Source organism: Camponotus vicinus, unplaced genomic scaffold (genome assembly GCF_025532165.1).
Source record: "Camponotus vicinus isolate PSW18456_S1 unplaced genomic scaffold, iyCamVici1.0 SCAF_1, whole genome shotgun sequence".
NCBI classification, from domain to species: Eukaryota; Metazoa; Arthropoda; class Insecta; order Hymenoptera; family Formicidae; genus Camponotus; species Camponotus vicinus.
Genome location: NW_028141945.1, coordinates 15308570 through 15333772, shown reverse-complemented (window position 1 = coordinate 15333772; position 25203 = coordinate 15308570). Strand labels below are relative to the sequence as shown.

The 25203-nt window shown below is 37.4% G+C and overlaps 2 protein-coding genes across 2 annotated transcripts; both read left to right on the top strand.

Moving 5' to 3' along the window:
- The first annotated feature begins 1377 nt into the window (after positions 1–1377).
- On the top strand, positions 1378–3116 carry LOC145977173 (uncharacterized). Its single transcript, XM_083108932.1, has one exon. The coding sequence runs from the start codon at positions 1473–1475 to the stop codon at positions 2379–2381; it is 909 nt and encodes a 302-aa protein (XP_082965058.1). The 5' UTR covers positions 1378–1472; the 3' UTR covers positions 2382–3116.
- Positions 3117–23118: 20002 nt separating this feature from the next.
- LOC145977156 (uncharacterized) lies at positions 23119–24864 on the top strand. Its single transcript, XM_083108912.1, has 5 exons — positions 23119–23405; positions 23497–23556; positions 23626–23748; positions 23849–24257; positions 24359–24864. The coding sequence occupies exons 1-5, from the start codon at positions 23304–23306 to the stop codon at positions 24697–24699; spliced, it is 1035 nt and encodes a 344-aa protein (XP_082965038.1). The 5' UTR covers positions 23119–23303; the 3' UTR covers positions 24700–24864.
- Positions 24865–25203: the final 339 nt, after the last annotated feature.

Here is a 25203-nt window from a genome sequence, read left to right as displayed (position 1 = left end):
TAGTAATAGGAAATGCAACATATCTTTGTTGCTTCGTTGTATGTCATTATTTCAGGTATGCTTAAATCTCGCTGTTTCTTTTGTAACCGTTCATCAAGAATATCGACACTATTGTCACTATCATAATCACTGTCCTTCGCCAAGGGTTCTATATCAGATTCATCATCTTCCATCTCTCTCCTCTCTCTCTCCTCTCTCTCTATCTCCATCCTCTCCGCCACAGCTGGATCCATCCAATCATCGTAATCATCATCCGTATCGTCGTCGATGATAATTACGTTTTCTTCAGCCATTGCACAAGACCACCGAAACACAGAAGAGCAACGAAAGAAATGACACTCTAGTGCAGCAGACTCCTCTTCATTATATATATTTTTTAACATAAACAATATAAACGCGGGGGAATGACGTCACGCGGGACGGAGGGGATTTCGTAGGCGCGGGGGCTGCGGGGCGGGGCGGGGGACGCTTGGGGATGTGTTGGATGTTTTATGACGAGTATAAACAATCATAAACCGATGTCCAGATGGTAAACAGCGGTATTTGAAGAGGATTGAATATTAGGGCCAGAATTATTTTCCATATTTTTTCTAGGAAGAATTGCAACGTATCAGCGCCGATATTCGGCTGCTTTGTGCCCTTGCCGCGCGTGTGAGAGAGAACGAATTCTTTCTGAGACGTAAATAAATGATTATTATGATACACCACTTATTTATTTTACACAAAGATGAAAAGGTTTAGACGAAATACAGGGAGGATTGAAGCGCATCAAGTCACAGTACATGATTTGAACGCGCATCGACACGTCGCGTCGGTATAGTAAAAGTATAGTCAAAAAGTATAGTGTTCTGTCAGTGTTGTGTGATAATATATATATATATATATAAAAATGGAAGACGAAGATCACGCGTTGTCATCTGACAGTGACTGCATTAGTGACTGCAGTGAGAACTCCACGGAATTCAGAGAGAAAATAGTGTCTGTTGCGGAAATTAATGCTTTAAACGCACGTAGTACAAAATTTTGTATCATATACAGTTATTATTCCACGGGTGGTGCTCTAGCTGTATGTCCTTCGTGTATGATTGCATTGCAAGGCGTGGATAGCCAAATGATGTATGCTATTAGAAAACATAAAATTGAGACACTTAATGCGATGGATGGCCGATTTTGTTCAAGGTGTAGCGAGCCGTTGTATATAAGATTTCCATGCAATATGTGCCCAATTTGCACTCAGTGAAAAAAAAATGGAAAATATCGAACAGACTGAACGCGACCTGGTGGAGCGATCCAACCAAATTGCCACCTTGGGCGAATATTTTGCATGGCTACAACGATGCAACTAGTACATCGAGTCGCTGGAAGAGCTAAGTCGGATCAAACGACTACGATTATCGATCGGGAATCGACAATCATTGATTGCTCGGATCGCGCGACTCGAAGGTGCAAAGACTCGATTGCAGAGACAGTTTATGCCCAGTGGTGGTAATTACAGTGGCGACAATAACGCGGGTGCCGGATGTAGCGCGCATCAAAATGAACTTGTGTGGCGCGAGATTGATACCGCGTTCGATAACCGTATTCTGACCGGTGCTGTGATTAACGCAAACCATATCGAACCTCGTCAATTTCTCGATGACGCCAAAGACATTGTGATAGAACATGTGCAGGACGTTATAAGAAGACACTACAGTGTAAAAGTGAACACTATATTCAATGGTGAATTTGTGTCGGGTGATAAGCGCGCAAATAAAAGTACCAATACGAGAAACTGTGAACTCTTTCACACATCCGATTTACACGAGTGGTACGAGCGTCGCGTTATCGAACCCACTCTAGCATCGCTGGAAGAATTTCAGGAACGCGATAGCGGGTGGGCATTGTCGCGAATATTGAATTTGACTGTAAATATAAATAAGTATAATCCTATGCGCGCGGGATGTCATATAAAATTGCCGCGGGAGATTGTGATGAAGAGAGCGGTGATTAACGTACAATCAAAAGACAATGCGTGTTTCGCGTGGGCAGTGGTCGCCGCTCTATATCCCGCCGAAAGGAATGCGGAACGGGAATCATCGTACCCGCATTACGCGACAGTGCTGAATCTCCGGGACATTGAGTTTCCAGTGACTGTCAATCAGATTAAAAAATTTGAACTTGTCAACGATATTTCGATCAACGTGTACAGCATCGAAGAGAAGAACGGCATTGTTCCGATACGTCTTTCGCAGCAGAAGCGGGACAAGCATGTGAATCTGCTATACGTGGAAGACGGCAACAATGTCGGACATTTCGCATGGATCAAAAATTTATCCCGGCTCGTGAGCTCGCAACTGAGCAAACACAAGAATCAAAAATATATCTGCGATCGGTGTGTATAATTTAAATAATTATAAGTTATGTAGCAAATTGTATATAAATCTTTAATTTTTAAAAAATTTTTATTTTCTTTTATAGATGCTTGCATTACTTTGGTTCGGACGACAAGTTGCAGTTACATACGGTAGACTGCGGAAAGATGAACGACTGCGCTATCCGGTTACCGAGCGATAAGGACAAGTGGTTATCGTTCAACAATTACAACAGGAAAGAGCAGCTTCCATTCATCGTGTACGCCGACTTGGAATGCGTTCTGGCCAAGATGGAGGAAGAGAAGAATATGTGCCAGCACCATCAAGTATTTAGCATAGCATATTATATACATTGCTCGTACGACGACTCATTATCAGCATATCATTCGCGTCGCAGTACCGATTGTATAGCATGGTTCGTCGAGCAACTTAAAATGTTAGCATTTCGTGTAAAAAATATTTTAACTACTAATGTCCCTATGGTAGATTTAACATTCGAAGAGTGTGAAAAATTTAATAGCGCTACTCAATGTCATATATGCGAAAAACCGTTCGCGCAAGACGATACACGCGTACGCGATCATTGCCATTTGACTGGACGGTACAGAGGTCCCGCGCATTCAAATTGTAATTTAAATTATAAAGAGTCTTTCTGTATTCCGATAGTGTTTCATAATTTATCCGGTTATGATTCGCATTTCATTATCGAGGAAATAGCCACAGCGTTCGAAGGGAGAGTCGAGTTACTTCCAATAACGAAAGAGAAATATATATCGTTTACGAAAAATATTGACCTTAAGGAAGAAAAATAAAAAAATCATGTAAAATTACGCTTCGATTCCTTCAAATTTCTTGCATCGAGTCTCGATAAATTGGCATCATTATTAAATAAAGATAAATTCAATATTTTAAAATCGGAATTTCAAAATTTATCGAGTGAAAATTTCAATTTATTAACATGGAAAGATGTCTTTCCGTACGAATATCGATTCTGTCGACAGGTTACAAGATATACGTTTACCACCGCGCGAATCGTTTTACAGTTCCTTGACCTTCACGCCGAGAACATCTGGATGCGATTCTTCATTCGAACGCTAGGCGAATATAGCGATTTATATTTTAAAATCGATGTTTTGTTATTAGCCGATATTTGAAAACTTTCGCGATAAATGTATCGAAAGTTACGAACTCGACCCCGCGTATTACTATACTCTTCCCGGATATACGTGGAACGCCATATTGAAACATACGAAAATAACGTTCGAGTTGCTTACAGATATCGACATGGTTATGTTTATCGAACGTGGTATACGCGGCGGTCTAAGTCAATGTTCTAATAGATACGCTCGTGCTAATAACAAGTACATGGAGTCGTACGATCCATCGAAACCATCGTCGTACTTGATGTATTTTGACGTTAATAATTTATACGGATGGGCAATGTGTCAACCGTTGCCTTACGCCGATTTTCGATGGGTCGACGACGTGTCGAATTTTGACGTAGCATCGATCGCGCTAGATTCGCCTACAGGCTATATCCTCGAAGTCGATCTCGAGTATCCGCAACATCTTCACGATGCGCACACTGACCTACCGTTTTGCCCGACACGCGACAAACCACCTGGCAAGCGGGAATTCAAACTGCTTGCAACGCTATACGATAAAAAGCGTTACGTGATACACTACCGCAACCTGCAGCAGTGTACGTGTCACGGTCTTCGCGTTACAAAAATACATAGAATTTTACAGTTTTCTCAATCTCCCTGGCTTCGAAATTACATAGAACTCAATACACATTTTAGAACATTGGCTAAAAACGATTTTGAAAAAAATTTATACAAATTAATGAACAATGCGGTGTTTGGCAAAACGATGGAAAATGTGCGCAATCGCGTTGATGTAAAATTACTAACTCACTGGGACGGGCGGTACGGTGCAGAGGCAATGATCGCTAAACCAAATTTCCACAGCAGAAGCGTCTTTTCGGAAAATTTAATAGCTGTGGAATTGCGCAAACTCGAGGTGAAATTCTACAAACCAATCTACGTGGGTATGTGTATACTCGACATATCCAAGACATGTTTGTACGAGTTTCATCATGAGTATATGTCTCCCCTGTATCGCGACAAATGTAAGGTCATGTACACCGATACCGATAGTCTCATATATCACATTGAGTGCGAAGACATGTACAAAAATATGAAGCGCGACGTCAGCAGATTCGACACTAGCGATTATGCTGCAAACAATGCGTACGGTATGCCGCTCGTAAATAAAAAGGTACCGGGTCTAATGAAGGCTGAAAATAACGGTGCCATAATGACCGAATTTGCCGGGCTCAGAGCAAAAATGTACGCATTACGAGTCGATGGGAAAAAGGATACGAAGAAAGTTAAAGGCGTCAAGAGCAACGTTGTCGCGAGAACGATAACGTTTGACGATTACACACGGTGTTTGAAAGAAGAAATTAAAATGACGCGCCAGCAGTCGTGTATACGATCGAAATTGCACCAAGTATACACAATCCGCGAGACAAAAATTGCTCTGAGTCCGTACGACGACAAGCGGTATATCGTACCCGAAACCACCGATACGCTACCGTGGGGGCATTATAAGATACCATTGTAAAATGTGTGTGTGTGTGAAAGATATATTAATAAAGATTTTTGTATTTTTATATTTCATATATTTTTGTAATGCATATCTCATACATCTTATATTAAAAAATACATGTACTATCGCAAGGAATATTGATAAGGATTTTTATGTATATTTTCATTTTTCAAATATTATATATGTTATACATATATATTTTTTCCAGAAAATTAAAAATAAACACTGTATGAATTAAATCACATTGTCTTTATGTATCCAAGAATTGTGCGAATTGTCAAATCCCAACCATTTCACGTAAACCTCGTCACCCCTCCTACGCAGTACTTTCTCCACGAGATACACGTCCGGATAATTCGCGCGATGCAACTCGTGCTCGTAGAACGCTCCAGCGATAGGTTTTTTACGATAATCCTCAAGTAGATAGCTTACGGGATTAGTATGCTGCACTTTTACAATTTTAAACACTTCGGTTGTCCAATTTGGCGTGTAACCTTTCTCAAAAATTGTCTTGTACTTGCTAACGCGTACCGAGTCACCTACTTTGAATTTTGCCGGACCCGCGATATTTACACGGTTATACACAGTAGCCAAGAGTCTTTCAGCGACCGCGGGGGTAACGTCGACGGGTCGCATACCGATCGTTCGATGCTTGCGCGCGTTGTAATCCGATACGAGTCGCGGCAACGCGCTGATCCACTTGTAAGATCCGTTCAGCGTAAACATCTTCCACATGTCGTTTTTCAGCGTGCAATTGAATCGCTCAACGATCGATGCCTTCAATACTGAATATGTAGAATAATGATTGATGTCATGTTTCCGCATGAGCCGTTGCACGTCAGCGTTATAAAATTCCTTCCCCATATCAGTCTGTAAGTTTTTCGGACATCTTTTGCTATTTCGAATTATCTCAGCGATAGCGTCAGCTGTCTCGCTTCCGCCTTTACTCTTGAGTGGTGCGGCCCACGCGTGCTTGCTCAACGCATCGATGACTGTGAGTATGTAGTGGTAACCTCTGTTGAAACGAGAGTACGGACGCATCTCGACAATGTCAGCTTGCCACAAGTCATCGTATCCCCGCACTATGACATGTCTTCGGGGAAAATTTTTTCTCGCCGGCGCGTGCAATTCGTTCACCAACTGTTGTTTCTCTAAACTATGTTGTTTCTTCGCTTCCTCGGTTATTCCCGATCGCCGATCCATCGTTGTTTCGATTCGTCGATCAAACGATGTGTGCCCCGAGTATCACCGTGCGTTTTATCATTCGTTACTGTTCGATAACCGTTCCTGCCCCGTTCGATAGCCGTTTCTGACCCGTTCAATAGCCGTTCGTTACCGTTCCTACCCCGTTAGTTGTCGTTCCTGCCCCGTTCGATAGCCGTTTCTGACCCGTTCGATAGCCGTTTCTGACCCGTTCAATAGCCGTTCGTTACCGTTCCTACCCCGTTAGTTGTCGTTCCTGCCCCGTTCGATAGCCGTTTCTGACCCGTTCGATAGCCGTTCGTTAGCCGTTTCTGACCCGTTCGATAGTCGTTCCTTACACGTTTGATAGTCGTTTCTGAGCCGTTCACTGCCGTTCTTGACCCGTTTGTTGCCGTGATTGATCCTGTTGGTAGTCGCTTCTAAGTAGTCCGTAGCCTCGTTCACAGTCGTTTCTGACCCGTTCGCAGCCTCGTTGGCAATCGTTTCTGACTCGTTCGTAGCCGTTCCAGAGTTGTATGCCGCCTCGTATGTAGCCGTTCCTGACGTGTTCATAGCCTTGTTCGCAGCCGTTCCTGAGGTGTTCATAACCTCGTTCGCAACTGTTCTTGAATTGTTCGTAGCCTCGTTCACAGCCGTTTCCTCTTCGATCACTGCCACTCATTGTAGTTCGATAAGCCTTTGTAGATGTTCAATAATTGTACAATAGCCGCTGTTTAGCCGCTCGTAGCTGTTTCTGAATTAGTGTTAATCGCACGCTGAAGCTCATTTATCGCAGTCTGCAAAGCTCGCACGTCCTTCTCGAACGCAGTCAACTTCTCGTCTGATTCTTTCTGCTGATTCTTCAACGTTTTAACGCATTGTTCCACCTACAGTTTGTTGACTGCATCGGTATCAGCCTCAGGTTGCGCTACACGGCGAATCTTGCGCGACCTCGCGTCATAGTACGTAGCGACGCGACACAGAGCGTTTTGACGCAAGTAACTTGTCACCGATTTATCCCAATGATCGCTTGTTCTAATTGCTTCATTTCTCTGTTCGAATAATCCAAATTTGTTGATGGGCATTTTTTTTTCTCGATGCGAGTGACGTCGATCGACTGATCAGTTTCGTTGAGACACCGTTTAATTTATAATAAGGCCGACTTCGCGAAGTTCCTCTATAATCGACAGGATCTCGTTGTCGTGAGCGTTGTGGCCAGCTCGGCGCGAAGCATCGAGCAATCGTAGACGATCCACTAGCTCGTTGGGATCGTCCCAGTGCACGTAATCGATCTTATTGTCGGTTAGCGTCATCGCGCGAGGCATGGATACTCCCGTACCGCATTTTTTCTTTTTCGATTCGATCGACATCAACGGTGCAATTATGTGTTTATACTTGTATCCCCTGTTGCTCTTTAATTGACCTTGCGCATCATATTGGCGTTTATGCGCACTCGTCGCCATTAATATGCTCTTATATTTTTGCATATCCTCCTCAGTGTATATGTCATCATCGGGAATTCTCTTGAAGATCAACTCGTATAATCCAGGTGTACCAATGAATCTCACTTTGTCTATGATTATAGAGTCATCTGCGTCGATGTCGAATCGTTTGTTACCGAGCCACATTTCATTCTCGTTGAAATAGACACCGTACACGTGATCGATCTGATTTTTTTCGTCGCCACTAAGGAAAGCGCTCATGTACTTTTGTGGCAGTGGCCCGAAGTACTCTCGTAACATTTTTTGACCTTCCAACGTTTGTAACATGTTTCGAACAGATGGTGATTCGAGCGGGTTGCCCGTGGTTTCGAAAACATTTTCGATTGCGAGTGATTCGGGTATCGTGGGTTGTACGATTCTCGTTGTCGCGGACGGTGTGGAGGTTATCAGCGGTTCATCCGATTTATGCGATGTCGATAAACGATTCGCCTTCAATCGTTGTCTTTTTTTCGGTGTCGTATGCTCATCCTCCTCCTCCTTCTCCTCTTCTTCCTTGTACCGCTTGATGGGTAACGTTTTAATTATAGCGTTACTCTCCGGCTCGTTTTTCACCGCTATTAAGCTAGAGTTGTCGACGATTTTTTGTAGTGGCTCGATAATAGTTCTAAAATGGGTCTTGACCGCGATATCGTCGTCGATCTTACCGGTCTTCAAAGCGCGATGTTTCTTGCGGATCGATTCGCTCGTTTTCTCAATCTCCCTCGCAATCTTTTCACGCTCGCGAATATTATCGCTTTCAGCCATGTCGACAGAGTGTCGGCAGCGACTAATCGTTTTGCGGTATCGCGAACACGTTAAATCCTTTTCTGTATCGCCCGTTCGTAAATGAGCTGTCCTTATCTATCACTAGAAATCCATACTTTTGTTGCCAACAAGTACGACATAATTCACTGAAATCCCCGTACGACATGTCGGTATTCACGTGATCGTTGTACACGTGTTTCAAGTTGGTACCGTCCTGTTTAAACAAGATCAGCAGGTTCGCGTTGTCGCGTATAAGATGTTTTGGTATTCTCGCGTACGTCTGACAGAGATAGAAGCAGTCGACGTTCGAGTGACGACCCATTGAGAAGTACTCTCTTATCGTATTTTGCTTGTCGCACGCCACGTCATCGAAGACGAAAATCGAGTTTGGACGTGCCTCGCTCGGTGGAATGACGTCACTGTTATTGGAGAACGTAAAATAGCCGATTTCGTCAATCGGCGTCAACAAATTCTCCAGATATCGATATTTCGGCTGTTGCAGCGACTTCGAGTACACGTACACGTTCTCGAAACGTACACCGTGCGGGCTTTCCAGTAGACTTATCAGAACGTTGGTTTTACCACAATTCGAGGGGCCGCAAACGATCGCGCGTATAGTAGTCGGTAGCATCGTACCGTGCCTGCGCATCTCTGCGTTGTCCTCCATTGATCGTAATCTGTCGTCGCAATTCGTCACGCGTATCGTCAAAGGTTGTCGCACGAATCTCATTTTTTCAACACTACCGATTGGATCGAACGCCTGCCTATTTATAGGTGCGCGAAATCACGAGTCGCTCAGTAGAGAAAAAATGTTCGTTCTGCTATCAAGTCCTTCCGACATTCGCGATTTGAGCGTCGAACAACTACAATTTGTGTCAAAAGCTGTTCTGTTGCGAATGTGCGGTGATCACGTCCACTACGTGTGGGACAAACTTCCGGAACGCATAAAAGCGGATCCGGAGGTTCAGACGTATCGTCGCTGTTACGAACACTACAATCAGCCGTGGCAGAAAACACACATCGACGGTCCGGCACCATTGATAAAGAATTGCAGCGAATGTCAACGAAAATAGGTAGAGGCCTATTAAATCACGCGATAAACACACTTCCGATCGAATTCCATATTCCCGGCTATCAGTTTTGCGGGCCAGGCACACGGTTGGAGAAGCGATTAGTCAGAGGCGATCGAGGTATAAATCCATTGGACGCGGCGTGTCGCGAACACGATATAGCATACTCTCGGAGCAACGATCTCACCGAGAGACACGCGGCGGATAAGATACTCGCTGAGAGAGCGCGGAATCGCATCGTTGCGAGAGATTCGACTCTCGGTGAGAGAGCCGCCGCCACAGCTGTCTGGACAGCGATGAAAGCCAAGACGAAGCTCGGTATGGGTCTGAAGACGAAGACGAAGAAAAAAACGGCGAAGAAACGGATACTTCCGGTAGCGAAATGCGGCGGTGTATTGCCGATTCTACCAATGTTGGGTGCGCTCGGATCCCTGATCGGTGGAGCGGCTGGTGTAGCGAAGGTGGTGAACGACGGAAAAGCCGCGCAACGTCAGTTGCAAGAGATGCTACGTCACAATCGCGCTATGGAAGGTCACGGATTATATCTCGCTCCTTACAAATACGGACGAGGAGCCTCAACGAGAAAAAAAAAACGTCAAAGAGACGCTAAAAATGCCGCAGGGCGCAACTACCAACATACAATTGCTACAACTGGCAAAACGTATGCACATTCCATATTTTAGAGGTGTTTTCATGCGCAACTCGTTACCGATCGGTGGTATATATCAAAACGAGAGCGGCATTGTAAATTTGGATAGCGTCGAAGGACCAGGTACTCATTGGGTAGCGTATGCAAAGAGGGGGAATCGCGCTATATATTTCGACAGTTTCGGCAATCTTCGACCACCGAATGAATTGGTGCGATATCTCGGACGAAACGTAACGAAGATACAGTACAATTACACACCTGTTCAAACTTACGATCAGAGCATCTGCGGACAATTGTGCTTGCAGTTTCTTCGAACGGTCGATGCATGTGAATTTAAAGACAGATATTGCGCTATTTAACTCAGTATTCGTTAAACAGTTTCGTCGACATGTCTATGACGTTCACATTGACTGGGAAGAGTAGCGTTCTCACGGCAAACTTCTTTCCCACCATAGATTTGAGCGACGGCGAATACGAGCTCGGTCTAACGGATTTTGAGACTTATCACACGATACCGAATGTGAATTCCTCGAATAATAAATTTTACTTTGGCAAAGACGACGAGGAAATTACGATTCCCGAGGGATCGTATGAGTTGCAAAATATACATGAATTTTTGAAACAAGCAATTTCACGGAAACATCGCGATAAGAAACACATTGACTATGAAGATGATGAATATCCGATAGTGCTCCGCGCTAATTACAATACAATGAGGAGCGAGATCAAATGTGCCTACAGAATAAACTTTACCAAACCCGACAACATTGGATCGCTGCTAGGATTTTCGAATCGTATTCTCGAGCCGCGAAAATGGTACGAATCAAACATGCCGATTAACATTCTCAACGTGAATATTATCCGTATAGAGTGTAACGTGACCGCGGGTGCGTACAACAACGGCATACTCGTTCATACGATACATGAATTTTCACCGAGGGTACCACCGGGATATAAGATATCGGAAACGCCTGCACAGATCATTTACCTGCCGATCATCGCGCGGAGCATTACGGATTTAACGTTACGCGTTGTCGACCAGAACGGACGATTGCTCGATTTTCGAGGAGAAGAGATCACCGTAAGATTGCACGTATGTATGCGACGTATGAGATGCTCGTATTGAACGGATCGAAAGACGTGAGAGATAACGCAATCTTTACGAGACCAGCAACACCACCGACAACAACAACAACAACAACGTCGACGTTCGCTAATATCAAATCATCCAAGAAAAAGAAACTCAGCGCATCGAACGTTGCGTTTTTACAATCTTTGGGATTTGCGGTGCGAAACAGCTGAACGATGACCGACATTCTCAACATCGGTGATGAACCGATCTTTGACAATCGTATCATCAAGATCGAGACTCACACGTACAACCCGTTCGCCAATACAACGTTCGGACACAGTGATGAAATAAGAATACCCATACAACAACAGGATCTGTATACATTGCCGTATGAGAGTTTCCTATACATCGAGGGACAACTAACGAAAACCAAACCAGCTGAAGGAAGTGATGTGGAACTGGCAAATAATTGCGCCGCATTCATGTTCGATGAGATTCGATACGAACTCGATGGCGTTGAGATTGATCGCAATAGAAACGTAGGAATAACTACTACGCTCAAAAACTATGTAACGGTATCATCCGATAGAAACGTGATTATGAAAAACGCTGGCTGGGATCCGTGGACCTATGAGAATGGACATTTCAATTTTTGCGTACCGCTCCACATGTTATTGGGATTTTGCGAGGATTATAAACGAGTGGTGATTAACGCTCGTCACGAATTGATCTTAATACGATCGCGAAACAATAATAATTGTCTGTTTGGAGATTCGACACTGGAACCTGTGATCAACATATTCAAGATACAATGGCGAATGCCACACGTGCTGTTGAGCGAGATCGAAAAACTGTCGATGCTGCGTGCTCTGGAAAGCGGACGATATCTCAGCATGGGTTTTCGCTCGTGGGATCTATACGAGTTTCCGCTATTGCAGCTTACAACCAAGCATTCGTGGGCCATTAAGACCGCGACTCAACTGGAGAAACCACGATACGTTGTCTTCGCTCTGCAGACAAACCGGAAAAATATCATGTCTGAGGATACGAGTCGATTCGACCACTGCAAATTAATCAACGTGAAACTCTATCTGAATTCGGAATGTTATCCGTACGACGATATGAATCTGGATTTCGAAAAAGGCAGATGTGCCATTCTCTACGACACGTACGCGCGCTTCTGCAAGATCTATTACGGATACGAGTATCTCGAGCCGAGTCTCTCCATCTTACAGTTTCAACGTCATGGTCCGTTCGTGATTATCGATTGTTCTCGACAAAACGAATCGGTCAAGAGCGCAACCGTGGATGTGAGATTGGAATTCGAATGTAAGGAGAACGTGCCGGCGAATACCACTGCGTACTGTCTCATCATACACGATCGTGTGATCCAGTACAATCCGTTGACCAACGTTGTACGCAAAATCACCTAAGCGATAACATCGACACAAGAGAGAGAGGGGAGGAGAAGCAGGATATAAATCAAAGTGCTGCGAGATGATTTTAGAGTTTTGTCATTCATCTCGACTAACGTATCGAAGAGAGAGATCTCGTCATGTCCGTACCAACGTTTGTGGATCTGCAAGGATTTATTGTCGGGAGAAATTTTGTCGTGAAGGAAGCTGCGGTTCTGAGAAAGGGATATGTTCTCTCGCATTACTTTTTCGCAAGTCCCGTACCGTGGAACGTGCTTACAAAATCTGAGCGATGTCAAGTCTCATGGGTGATTAGAAATCATCATGGATTACAATGGGAAGACGGAAACGTTCCGTATGGCTTGGCTCAGCGTGTAATTACAACAGCTGTCGTTGGTACGATACACGAAGAAGAAGAAGAAGAATCGTCTGTCGTGTACGTTAAAGGACTTGAAAAGCGAAAATGGCTGACCGATATACTAGACGATGCGGGAAACGGCTATATTATTGAAACCTTGGATGCAGACTATGAAGATATTGATTCTCTAAATAAATTAGATATTACCAATAGTATGCGATGTGGAAAACATGTTAAGAATTGCGCATTACAAAATGTATTCAAAATATTTAACTGGTGGTCGCAACGCCAGAAAGAATTGCAAGAAAATAAAATATGTAAACATTAATATGTTTTATCTCTTATTTCCCCTTCCTAGACCTTTCTATGCGTTTCTAAGAATTTTTTGTCTGAGCGTTATCCCTCCTCCTAAAATTCAAAGCATTGATCCCCCCACCACATTATACTTTTGGAAGATGAGCGTCATGTATACTCGGTTATTTCTTATACGATCAGTGTCGCGTTAACACCGCTCTCGTGGTTCACTTTTCATAACTCCCAGAGAAATGTATTACGTCGAAAGAAACGGAAACAGCGGCATCGGAGGACGTGTGAATAATTACGTACCGAGTCGTGATAAAACTCCATCGTTTGAGAACAAATGTGACAAGTAAGTTTCATTTAACTTCTTTCTATTTTTTATATATTTTTTTTTACAAATTGTATTATTACTATTATTTTAATTTTAATTTTTCTGTAGCATTTCGTTGGAACGTCGTGCGGTTCGTATACTAGGTAGACGATACGCATTGACAGCTACGGAATTCAAATTCCTCGAAATTGGTATCAACGTGGGTCCACCGAGTTACGTGGAGATTGCCATAGGAGATCATCGAGGAAAGGAACTGATATTATCTCTCGAAACGTGGAAGGGACTCTACGAGCAACGTCGCAATATTCAAAAATTACTTTGGAACAACTCTAAAGATGACTACAATTTCATAAGCGTTGGACCGTTAACAGTGAGAGTTCGTACGATTAACGACGTCAAACTCATAAGTCTCGAATCTTCAAACGTATGCTTGATGATGGTCGAATCGACATTACATCGTATGTTCGATCTCGATCAATGCATAGATGTAACTTTTGATCGATTGGGTAAAATTATCGAAACAGTTGATGTCAAGTTTACGCAATTCTCCAATATCGCGTCTACTGTAATAAATCCAAAAGAAATATCTAATGTAATACGCGCGAGTGACGCTTTCAACAAGCATCAGCTCGTCGATTGTGAGCTGGCAGCTTTAGTTTTTAGTTCATAGTACGTAAGAAAAAAAAAAAATATATATATATATATACATAAAACATAAATAAAGTTTTAAGTCTAAATCATGACGTAATTTCTTCGCACGCATTTCCATCCACCCAATCCTCTTCAAAGGAATACCGCTTATATTGTTTAATTCGAAAAAAAATCTAGAATTACTTATATTGTGGGAGAGGGGGTGTATCACAACAGCACAAAACTATTTTGTTTGCGAAAACATGTCCCGACGCGTTAGTCAGCCTTAAGACCCAATCCTCTTCAAAGGAATACCGCTTATATTGTTTAATTCGAAAAAAAATCTAGAATTACTTATATTGTGGGAGAGGGGGTGTACCGCAAGAGCACAAAGCTATTTTGTTTGCGAAAACATGTTCCGACGCGTTAGTCTCGGCCCGAAGACCCAATCCTCTTCAAATACCGCTGTTTATCAATCGGTTTATGATTGTTTATACTTGTCATAAAACATCCAACACAAGCGTCCCCCGCCCCGCCCCGCAGCCCCCGCGCCTACGAAATCCCCTCCGTCCCGCGTGACGTCATTCCCCCGCGCCACCGAAAACCCCCTCCATCCTGCGTGACGTCATTCCCCCGCGCCGCTGAGATCCCCTCGCGTCTCACCCCCCCTGAGAGGACATGAGTTAGAACCCGCCTTGTATACCTACTCTCGGTAAAAGGGGTTGCCTCTCCATTTTCTAAATTGCTGAATGTTAGCATTTAAAAAATGTGGGTATCCTCTTCTTTTGCCGTCTACCAGTCTAGTGTAGCATATAGCAACCGCGGGAGGCATAATATGTCCGGGCGGAGCACCTGAAATCGTGCTTAGCGGGTCCAGGTTCGATACGAGATAGGATAATTATGCGCGAAAAAGAGTTGGTGAACTTTATTTTCCTCTATTTCCGTCAATCGTTTCGTCTTCTTTCCGATTAGGGCCTAGTCTTTGCTCGTTGTATCGTTGCATTCCCGACCTGTTGGCTCGAAGTTGATTCTCGTGAAATGAAATGGGATTTTCGCTCGTACCGAAACCGGGAGTGTCGTGCAAAGTATATATATATTAAATATATACATCGCGCGACCAAATTTTTAATCGTACCGAATTAGTGCGGGAGTGCCGTTTAGTATCGCGCGTAAAATAGCGGAAATAGCGATATAAAAATATCGCTCGTGAGTGCGGGAGTGCCGTTAAAAGTATCGCGCATCAACAAAATGAGAGGAGGAGGAGGCCTGGGAGAGGTATCTTGCATCGGCGGAGCAACCTGATGGTGAATATTTATTATTTGTATATCAATTGGTATAAATTATACGTATAATAATTCTGTCTTATTATTTAAATGAATTAAAGAGAAAATTAGAGAAAAAGATTTTTATAAAAGTCATATGAAACTTTCTATTTAATAAACAGTTTCAAAAATTTTAAAAATTTTCCATACGTGTTTATCTGCTTATTATTTTACACATCGGATATAAAATTCCGCGCGCTAAAAATTTTTTTAAATATTAATTGCATTTTATGAGCATTATTATAAATGAATTTTATATTTGTATGTTACAGACAACTAGCTTGGATAACAACTCCGCTGTTGCGCATCAGTGCCGGTGAGTGAAAAATACTTTAATTTAACTTTAAGGTAACGAATTCATAGAGATTGCAGATGTAGATGTAGATGTAGATTGTAGATTGTAGATAAATCCGTTGCCTTAAAATGGATGAGTTAGGATGGATTAAATTAAATAAATTAAATTAAATAATTTTAATAAGTTCTTTCGAATTTATGCTTTGCATCTATTGCGAAAATATATTGAAATATTAATTAAAAAAAGAAGAGATCAAGAAAAGATTTTTTTGTGAAGATTTTGTCTAATTTATTAAATAAAGGACACGCATTAACAATTATCAATTTTATCAATTTTTGATGCTAATTTATTCTTATAATACGCACTTATCTTCTAATTGCTCATAGCTCATCCATCGTAGAATTTATTTGTAGATATTGTTTTTAAACTTTACTTTAACTTAATATAAAGCCAAATGATTAATTAATTAAATAATTTGTAATATGATAAATACACACATTAATTTTATATTTTATTATAAAATATAATTTATAGAAATTTGTAGTAATTTGGCTTTATTTCAGTTAAAATAAAGTTATATTCAATACTTGACGAACCATCGTGAAATCGAACGATGATTACTAAATGAGCGTAAATATTTCACGCTCTTTTGCGGGATAATTATCCGGCAAAAGAAAGAGTAATTATCTCCTTCTTCGATCTCTGATTAGAGATTGAGAAAGAAAGTGGCCAGGATCAACGAAAGGTAGGTTCAACTGGCCTGAAAAGTACGGTTAGGGTACGCGATTAGGGCATGCGGTTAGGGCACGTGACTAAAATATATACATGATTAGGTGAGGTGATGATTAGAGATAGGTTCCTCAAATCTCGAATAATTTTAGTTAATCAGGAAGTAGGGTTGTTAAGGCTATTAAGTAAAATCATTAGAATTCTTCTATTAATATTAGGGTTGTTAGGGCTCTTAAGATCATTAGAATTCTATAATAGTAGAATTGTTAGAGCTATTAAAATTATTAGAATCCTTTAATAGTAGGGTTGTTAGGGCTATTAAGTAAGATTCATTCTTTCTTTTAATTTTCTAATAATCCTAGGGATAAATTAAAATTATTTTACATAAACTTAAATTTAAACGGGCAGTAAGAGCCAAACGCGGATGGTAGTGCGTAAGTTCAACGAGAATTAAGTTTTATTTGTGTGCACAGGGCACAAATTTTCTTGGTACGATACCAAGCAAATTTAAAATAATTCTCAATTTGAGACTTTATTTTAATTATTATCCCTCTTTTCCCTGTAATGTTGTAGGCGAGAAAAATATCGGGCCGAAAGTCGCTGAATCGGGAAAGAGGGATAATAATTAAAATAAAGTCTCGAATTGAGAATTATTTTAAATTTGCTTGGTATCGTACCAAGAAAATTTGTGCCCTGTGCACACAAATAAGTTTCAACGAAAACTTAATTCTCGTTGAACTTACGCACTACCATCCGCGTTTGGCTCTTACTGCCCGTTTAAATTTAAGTTTATGTTTAATATACAGAGCCTAATTTCTTATAGTTATTTAAAATTATTTGAATTAAGTTGAATTTATTTTTAAAAACGTTGTAAAAATAAATATAACATGTTTTAAAAATAAAAATGTTTTAAAAGTGAAATTTAAATTATCAAAATTATTTTCAGAAAAATTAAAGAAATTGCATAATTATTAACGTTTAAGAAATCTTAACATGTTATATTTTATTTTAAAACTTAAAAATATATGTGTATTAAATCAAATATAATATTAAATCGCAAATCAAAAGTAAAGGCAACAGAACCAGAAACGCTGAACGTATATTGCGTAGAAAAATTCTTAAAATATATTACATACTTATTGGAGCATATTACTCATACAAAATAAAAACCGCAAACAAAATGATAGAAATTCTGTCGACAGACTTGCTCCAATAAGTATGTAATATATTTTAAGAATTTTTCTACACAATACGTTCAGCGTTTCTGATTCTGTTGCCTTTAATTTTGATTTGCGATTTTTATCATATGAACCTCTTGATACTAATTTATTATATTATAATATTAAATCCAAATATTAATGCTATCAATATCAAATTATTATATCGATGTTATTAAATATTTGAATAAATGGAATATTATTATTTGATATTAATAGCATCATAAATTTGTAAATTGTAAATTGTAAATTATAAATAGTTATAATTGTATTTTAATTATAATCTAACATTGATATTTTAATTGTAAAATACAATACAATACTATAATTATATTATATGAAATTGTATTTACGATTGTAAATTCTTATGTAAATTACACGAAAAATTATTGAAAGTATACGTATAATGATTACATAATAGTAATTAACATAATAGTAATTCATTAAATTAAAGTATTTGTTTCTGTAGTATATATTTTTGGAATATTCATAAAAGAGTAACTGTTTGTATTTTCATGTCAAAGAGTCATTAATAAATTCGGAAAATTTTTATATAAAATGTAAAAGTTTGATGCTAAATTAATGATTAAATATAAGCATTATAAAATTTGACGGACGCCTTCGTTACAGAATCGCGAGTCAATTATTATAAATTTAATGATATGCTTTCCGTTAGCTTTATTTATTTATGAATTCCATATCGCGCGGAACTGAATATTCTTAAAATAAATGATTAAATTATGATTGCGAAAATACTGTGTTCTTTCCGCGTTCTCTTCGCGGCTTTATACAAGATTATCATTTTAACAGAAGAATTTTATCGCTGTCCCTCTCGTCAGATAATATTCCTAAATATTGCTAATTAAATATAAAGAAATGTCGAATAAGAGAGTGAAAATTCGATGTGATAAGTCAACGATTAAATATTAGCTTCACAAAATTTAACGATCACCTTCGATATTATAGAATGGCGAGTTAATTATTATGAATTTAATAATTTGTTTTTTCAATTATATTTGTATTTACGAATTTTTTTTTTCGTATCGGAAAATATTCATAAATAAATTAATAAATTACCGTTGCGAAAACATCGTGTTTTTCTCGCGTTCTTTTTCGCGTTCTTAGACGAGATTGTCGTTTTAATAAAAGAGTTATCATTGTTCCTTCCGTTAAATAAACGTTAATGAAAGTTGCGTGGCTCGTACCGCCGAGGAGTCGAAATGATTTTCATCATGGAGAATTATTTCTCACCGGTTCTTGTGAGATCCATTCGCGACGTCTAGTTCGGTGCCCTGTTGAAAATTAGGAATTTTTATTGTAAGATTGAAGGAACTAATCCCAGGTTTTCCTAGCAATTTCCGAAAGCAATGATTTCGGTAGTAATTCAACGACGATACGTCTTCTTTAACGTCGAATTAATTTAAATAATATATATTTAGATGAGAGACATGTATCTTTTCTTTTCTTCGTTAAAAATGTTCTATCATTATTAGGATTGGTATTATTATTGTCTATATATATAATGCTAGAAAGATTTAATAGTAGATTAAATATGGATATAGCGTTGTGTATAAATTTTAATTTTTCAAGTAATTTCATATTGTAATTAATTTGTATAAATTTGTTGATAAAAATGATTACGAACGAATATATTTTTAATTAATATTTAATTTATAAATATATTTATTTAATTTATATATTTTTAATTAATTTGTCTCTTTTGAAAAATTATTTCTAGGTGCTGGGGATATTAACATTAATTTTTAGTTTCTTTTAAGAAACTATTTGCAGGTATTGGACATCCATCGCCATTTTGAAATATTAGTTTTTAGGTATATACCATTTTATATATATGTATAATAAAATACATGCACAAATTCACGTATCCAAAATATTTTTATAATTTTTAATAATGTTATATATTATAAATAAGCGAAATTATACATGAATGTTACATAAAATATGCGAATACTTAAAAATTTCGAGACAAATCGAATGGGTACCCCTATATCAGTAAGATATTGATTAAAAGAAAAGAAATTATTAATTTAAATGTTATAAGAATAAGAATCTAGAGAATTAATCCAGAATTAATTGTTTAAAATTATTTGATTTATTTTATTTTGCACACTGTTCGAATTGAAATCTTGCTGATATCGGGTTCGATTCGTCTCGCGCGCGCGAACGATACCCTAAATTATGCGTTCGCACATTTAACACAAACTCCAATAATGCATGTATTTTATTATTTATAAATATAATCGTTCATAATCACATTTCAATAAAAAAGGTCGTTATACCAATTTAATTTTCAATAAAGAAATATATTTCTTAATAATGGAAGAACATGTTTTCTGATGTGCATATCAATTTCGTGAATTGAAGATAATGACGAGGGATAATTGTCGTTGATTTATTACTGAAATCATTGCTATCGGGAATAGTCCGGAAGATCCAGGATTCGTTCCCTCCTACAGCGAAGTTCCCGACGTTCAATGGATCACGTCTTAAGATCGCTCCTCTTTTTATCGGATTACCGGTATGTCACTCGCGTATTTGCAATTGAATATTCCGAATATTATCGATTTATTTATTCGTCGCGTTTTATCGCGAATTTTAAATCGCGATTTATCTTATAAAAATTCGCAAGTAAATCGGTCGGAATTGCATATTTACAAACATTACAGACCTTAAATGTTTGTCGAAATATTTTCGATTTTCTATATTTACGTGATAATAATTATATCGCGCACGTGTCTATTGAGAGCTTCGATTATTATATTATAAAAATTATACGTATCGCGATCAAATATTCCGCATATTATCGTCTTATTTATTCGTCGCGTTTTCTCGTGAATTCGAGTCGCGATTTATCTTATAAAGATTCGCAATTGACTCGGACAGTAAGTACTGTATTCGTAAATATTACAGTCATCAAATTGTCTGTCAAAATATCTTCGCATTTATGTGATAATTATATCGCGCGCGATTATAATGTCTATTGAGGCGCTTCGATTATTATATTATAAAAGGTATACATATCACAATCGGATATTCCGAATATTATCGATTTATTTATTCGTCGCGTTTTCTCGGGAATTTTAAATCGCGATTTATCGCGATAATTTAATCGTTGACTTATACATTGAAGCTTTGTTTATCTTTCCACGTCTTTGAATATTGTTTTTAATAGTTCGTGCAAAATGCTCGTAGTGCAAATATTTTCTTCTATAATTTAAAAGACGATCGATAACTTTATTAATGACTGTTTTAAACGTGATTCTTTACATTATTTAAATCTTATTAAACTCTACAATTACATCGATTATTAAAGGGACTTTGAAAATCATTCGTTCCGTTATTTTCTATTAAATGTGGCCACAACACGATTTTTAATTATATTTTAGAAGCTTATAGAGCTCATTTCATCTTATTCAGCTAATCATGCGCGAAATAGGATATGTATTTTATTCTCAATCGTGAAATTCGTATAAAGTCGCGTATTAATCGCAAGTAAATCGGACAGTGAATTTTATGTTCATAAACAATACGGATCACAAATGTTTGCCAAAATATCTTCGTCTGTCATCATTTGTGTGTTAATAATTATATCGCACGCGTGTCTATTGATGATTTCGATTATCATATTATAAAAATTATGCGTATCTCGCAATCGAATATTCCGATTATTGTCGATTTATTTATTCGTCGCGTTTTCTCGCGAATTTTAAATCGTGATTTATTTAGTAATTTAATTGTTGATTTCGAAGTTTATTCTATCTTTTCATTTTGAATATTTTCTTTGATAATCTATACAAAATGCGCCAGTAATGCAAATACTTTCTTTTACAATCGAAGAAACGATCAATAATTTTATTAATGACTCTTTTGATCACGATTATTTACGTTATATAAATCTTATTAAATTCTATTATTGCATATCTATTATTAATAATAAATGTCGCGTAATTAATCTTCGCTCATCAATCTCGTCTGGATTATGTAAAAATTTTTAGTAAATTTTATATTATACGTATATTTTGGCCATTTTCGTATAATAAATTATTCCATGTAATAAATTATTTTGTATTAAATTTCGAATTATATTTTATATTAAATTTGTATTATATTTTGTCATATATTTTGTAATATGTATTTAGCATAAAAATATTATGCATAAAAATATTATATTAAGCATAAAAATATTGTTGGTATGAAAATTATAATAAAAATATATAAATAGTGTTAACTATATTAGAATGGAACATATGAATTCTTTATATTTTATATAAAGGAAGAGACTTAAAATATTTTGCAACATCTATATTTTTCGAGTCTTAATTATAAAAACTTCAGAAGAATCAGTGATTAATTTGACAAATTCTATACATGTATTAATAATTACATTTTTAAATGATTAAAAAAATGATTGATAAATATCAAAGATCAGTTTACTGCTAATTAAGAAGATTTATAGAAATACGATTAAAAATGTTTTTATCCCACAGCAAGCATTTTGTGTGTTGTAAATAAAAAGATGTAAATATGACAATGAATATAGAAAAATATTTATTTCATCTTTGAATATTACAGTATCTTTCGCGATTGAATAATTTATTTACTATCAATTTACATACATAAGTATCTTGTTATACAGCACTGGTGCGCTACCGGCATTTCGTGCACATAGCACGGAATAAAACCAGAAATTGTGCACATTATATATTACCGTCTGAGAACATTCATGGACGTTGGCTTTGTAGTTCATGTCCACGTTTTCAATGTCCATAGAGGGAGTATCGCTTTCAGAGATTACCTAAAAGCAGGCCATGACATCTCTCAGTCTTCTCTCTGTTAGAAATGTCAATATCGAGCCGAAACATCGTATATGAATTATGATTAATTTAATTTAACAATAGAAAAATATGAAAAAACCTGTATAACAATTTTTTTGTCCTAAAAATTATATACAAGGATATTTTTGCAGAAGAAAAATAATTACAGAAAAAAAATGCAAATTAATTTATACAATACAAAAAAAAGATTACCTTACAAATTTATAAATTTGCGAGAGAAAGGATAAAAATTATGATAAAAGAGAAAAACGTTTTTTAATACTTGCATTATTGATCAATCTAATTACGTCATATAAATTATATAAATTATATAAATTATATATATTTTCGATGCGAGAGAGAAAGATAATTTTCTTCATCCTTGTCAGCATCAATCACACAAGAGAGAGTTGTTTCAGTAAAGGAGGGGTCACTTGCTATAGATTCCATGTCCACCGTCCATGTGGGTGTTTCCCTGGTGCATCATATGTCAAGAGGTATAGTTTGCTTACGTGTATTGTAGGTGATAGGAGGAAGATAAACTATATTTTGGAGGGGTTACTGCGCATTTCTCGCAGATGAGATAATTTGTAACTCGACACTATAAACGCGCCTGCAAGTATTGTTGGATGAATTATTGTGGGTTTTTTCTTCTTTTACACATCACAGTTCCTGCATTTCGATAAACATGACTGTCCAACTGAAACTGAAGGATATAAAGGATAAATTGAAGGACGACACTCTGGATCTCAGCTTGTACGAGCTGGAGGAGGTGCCCGTGCGAGAAATTGTGAGCGACTCTTCCTCTGTCTTGCAAAAAAAAAAAAAAAACTGACATTTGTGGAAATTAATAAATTTTGACATCGCATCATATGTTTCAGGCGTCACTTACAAAAGCTACAAACGTAAATCTATCTCTCAATCTCCTGGTTTCGTTACCGGTATGTTGTTTCAGACTTTAATTCCGTGCAATTTAGACACGATAAATTTTCACACGAGATCTTTTACAGACCACTTTTGTTACTTTAAGACAAATTGTAAAATTGGATCTTAGCAGAAACATGTTGATTGAATTGCCAGAGAATTTTGGCGAAATGACACAATTAAAGTACTTGGATTTATATGCTAACAAGGTAAAAAAAGAAATATTTTTTATATTCGTTCATATTTGTGTATATCCTTACATGTCTGTGACTACGTGCATTATTGTGATATATGCATCATAATTTACAGATTAGTAGGCTGCCTCTAAGTTTAAGCGAACTAAAGAATTTAAGATGGTTGGATTTGAAAGAGAACCCTTTGACTGAAGCTGTAGCTAGTGTTGCTGGATCCTGTAGTAATATGAGTGAATGTCAAGCATGCGCTCGTAATATCGTTACTTATCTATCTACTATTAAACTGTACGTAGAAGAAGAAAGATTACGTAGATTAAAAGACTTGAACAAGAGAGTAAGAAAAAAATTACAGGAGAATAAGAAAAAAAAGAAAAAGAATGTGGAAAAAGAGTACAAGTCGGACGAAGATAAAATTAATTCTCAAACAGAAGACAATAGCTTTCAAGACAATAATGATGATGTAAAATTAACAGAATTACTCTCTGATAATATGTCCACACATGAATCACACAAATCCTGGACAGGTAATGAATGTTCATGTTTACAATCTTTATTCTTGAATCTTGTTCACGATTTACATATTATAATTGTTTTGTGGCTATTAATGATTATTGTTCTTTCTCAGGCACTGGGTTACATCGGTTTCTTGTTCGTGCGATTTTATGGTTTTTTATTATTAGTTTAATAGTAGTATTACTTTTTGTATGTTTAATGGTATTACTTTATGTACATTTATTCTATCTTGCGCATTCAATGCACTATGTTGAAACTATAGAAACGTTTGTACAGAACGCACAAACACTGTCAGGTTTGCCATTTAAGGAATATTATCGGTACATCATGGAATGGTACATAGTTGTATTATTACAAAGATATGAACAATTGAAACCAATTACTGAAGTTGTAGATCCATTTTTGTTGAAAATAATTCAAAATAATACAAATAATGCAGGAAAGGAATTGTAGAATGAAGAGGTACTTATTTTTTTTTAATCATGGAAATTAATGAAATTAAAAGATATTTATATAATGTATTGAAACAAAACTTGTGCATTACAATAAGCATTTAATATTTTATATCATAAAAAAGCTATTTTTATGAGGAAATAAATAAATAAATATGTTTGGTAATTATATTTATTTTCTAACCCAATATATAATTTTATTTCTATCTTAATTTAGAGCTTAATTTCTGATACAATTCCATATAGCAGAGATATTGATTTTTGAAAAATCGAACATGAATAAATATTCGGTTTTCACTTATTAGGACATATTGAATAAGTGAAAATGTGGAATCAGCTTACCACCAATATATATTTCTAGGGCTCAATTTTCTTATTCTGTAACATTAATATAATTGCATTTATTAGATCTTGGGATTTTCCTGGGTAGTTATATTTATATATTAATAATTATATTTTATAAAGAAAGAGATCGATACAAAAAATGTATTCTCGTTCAATATGA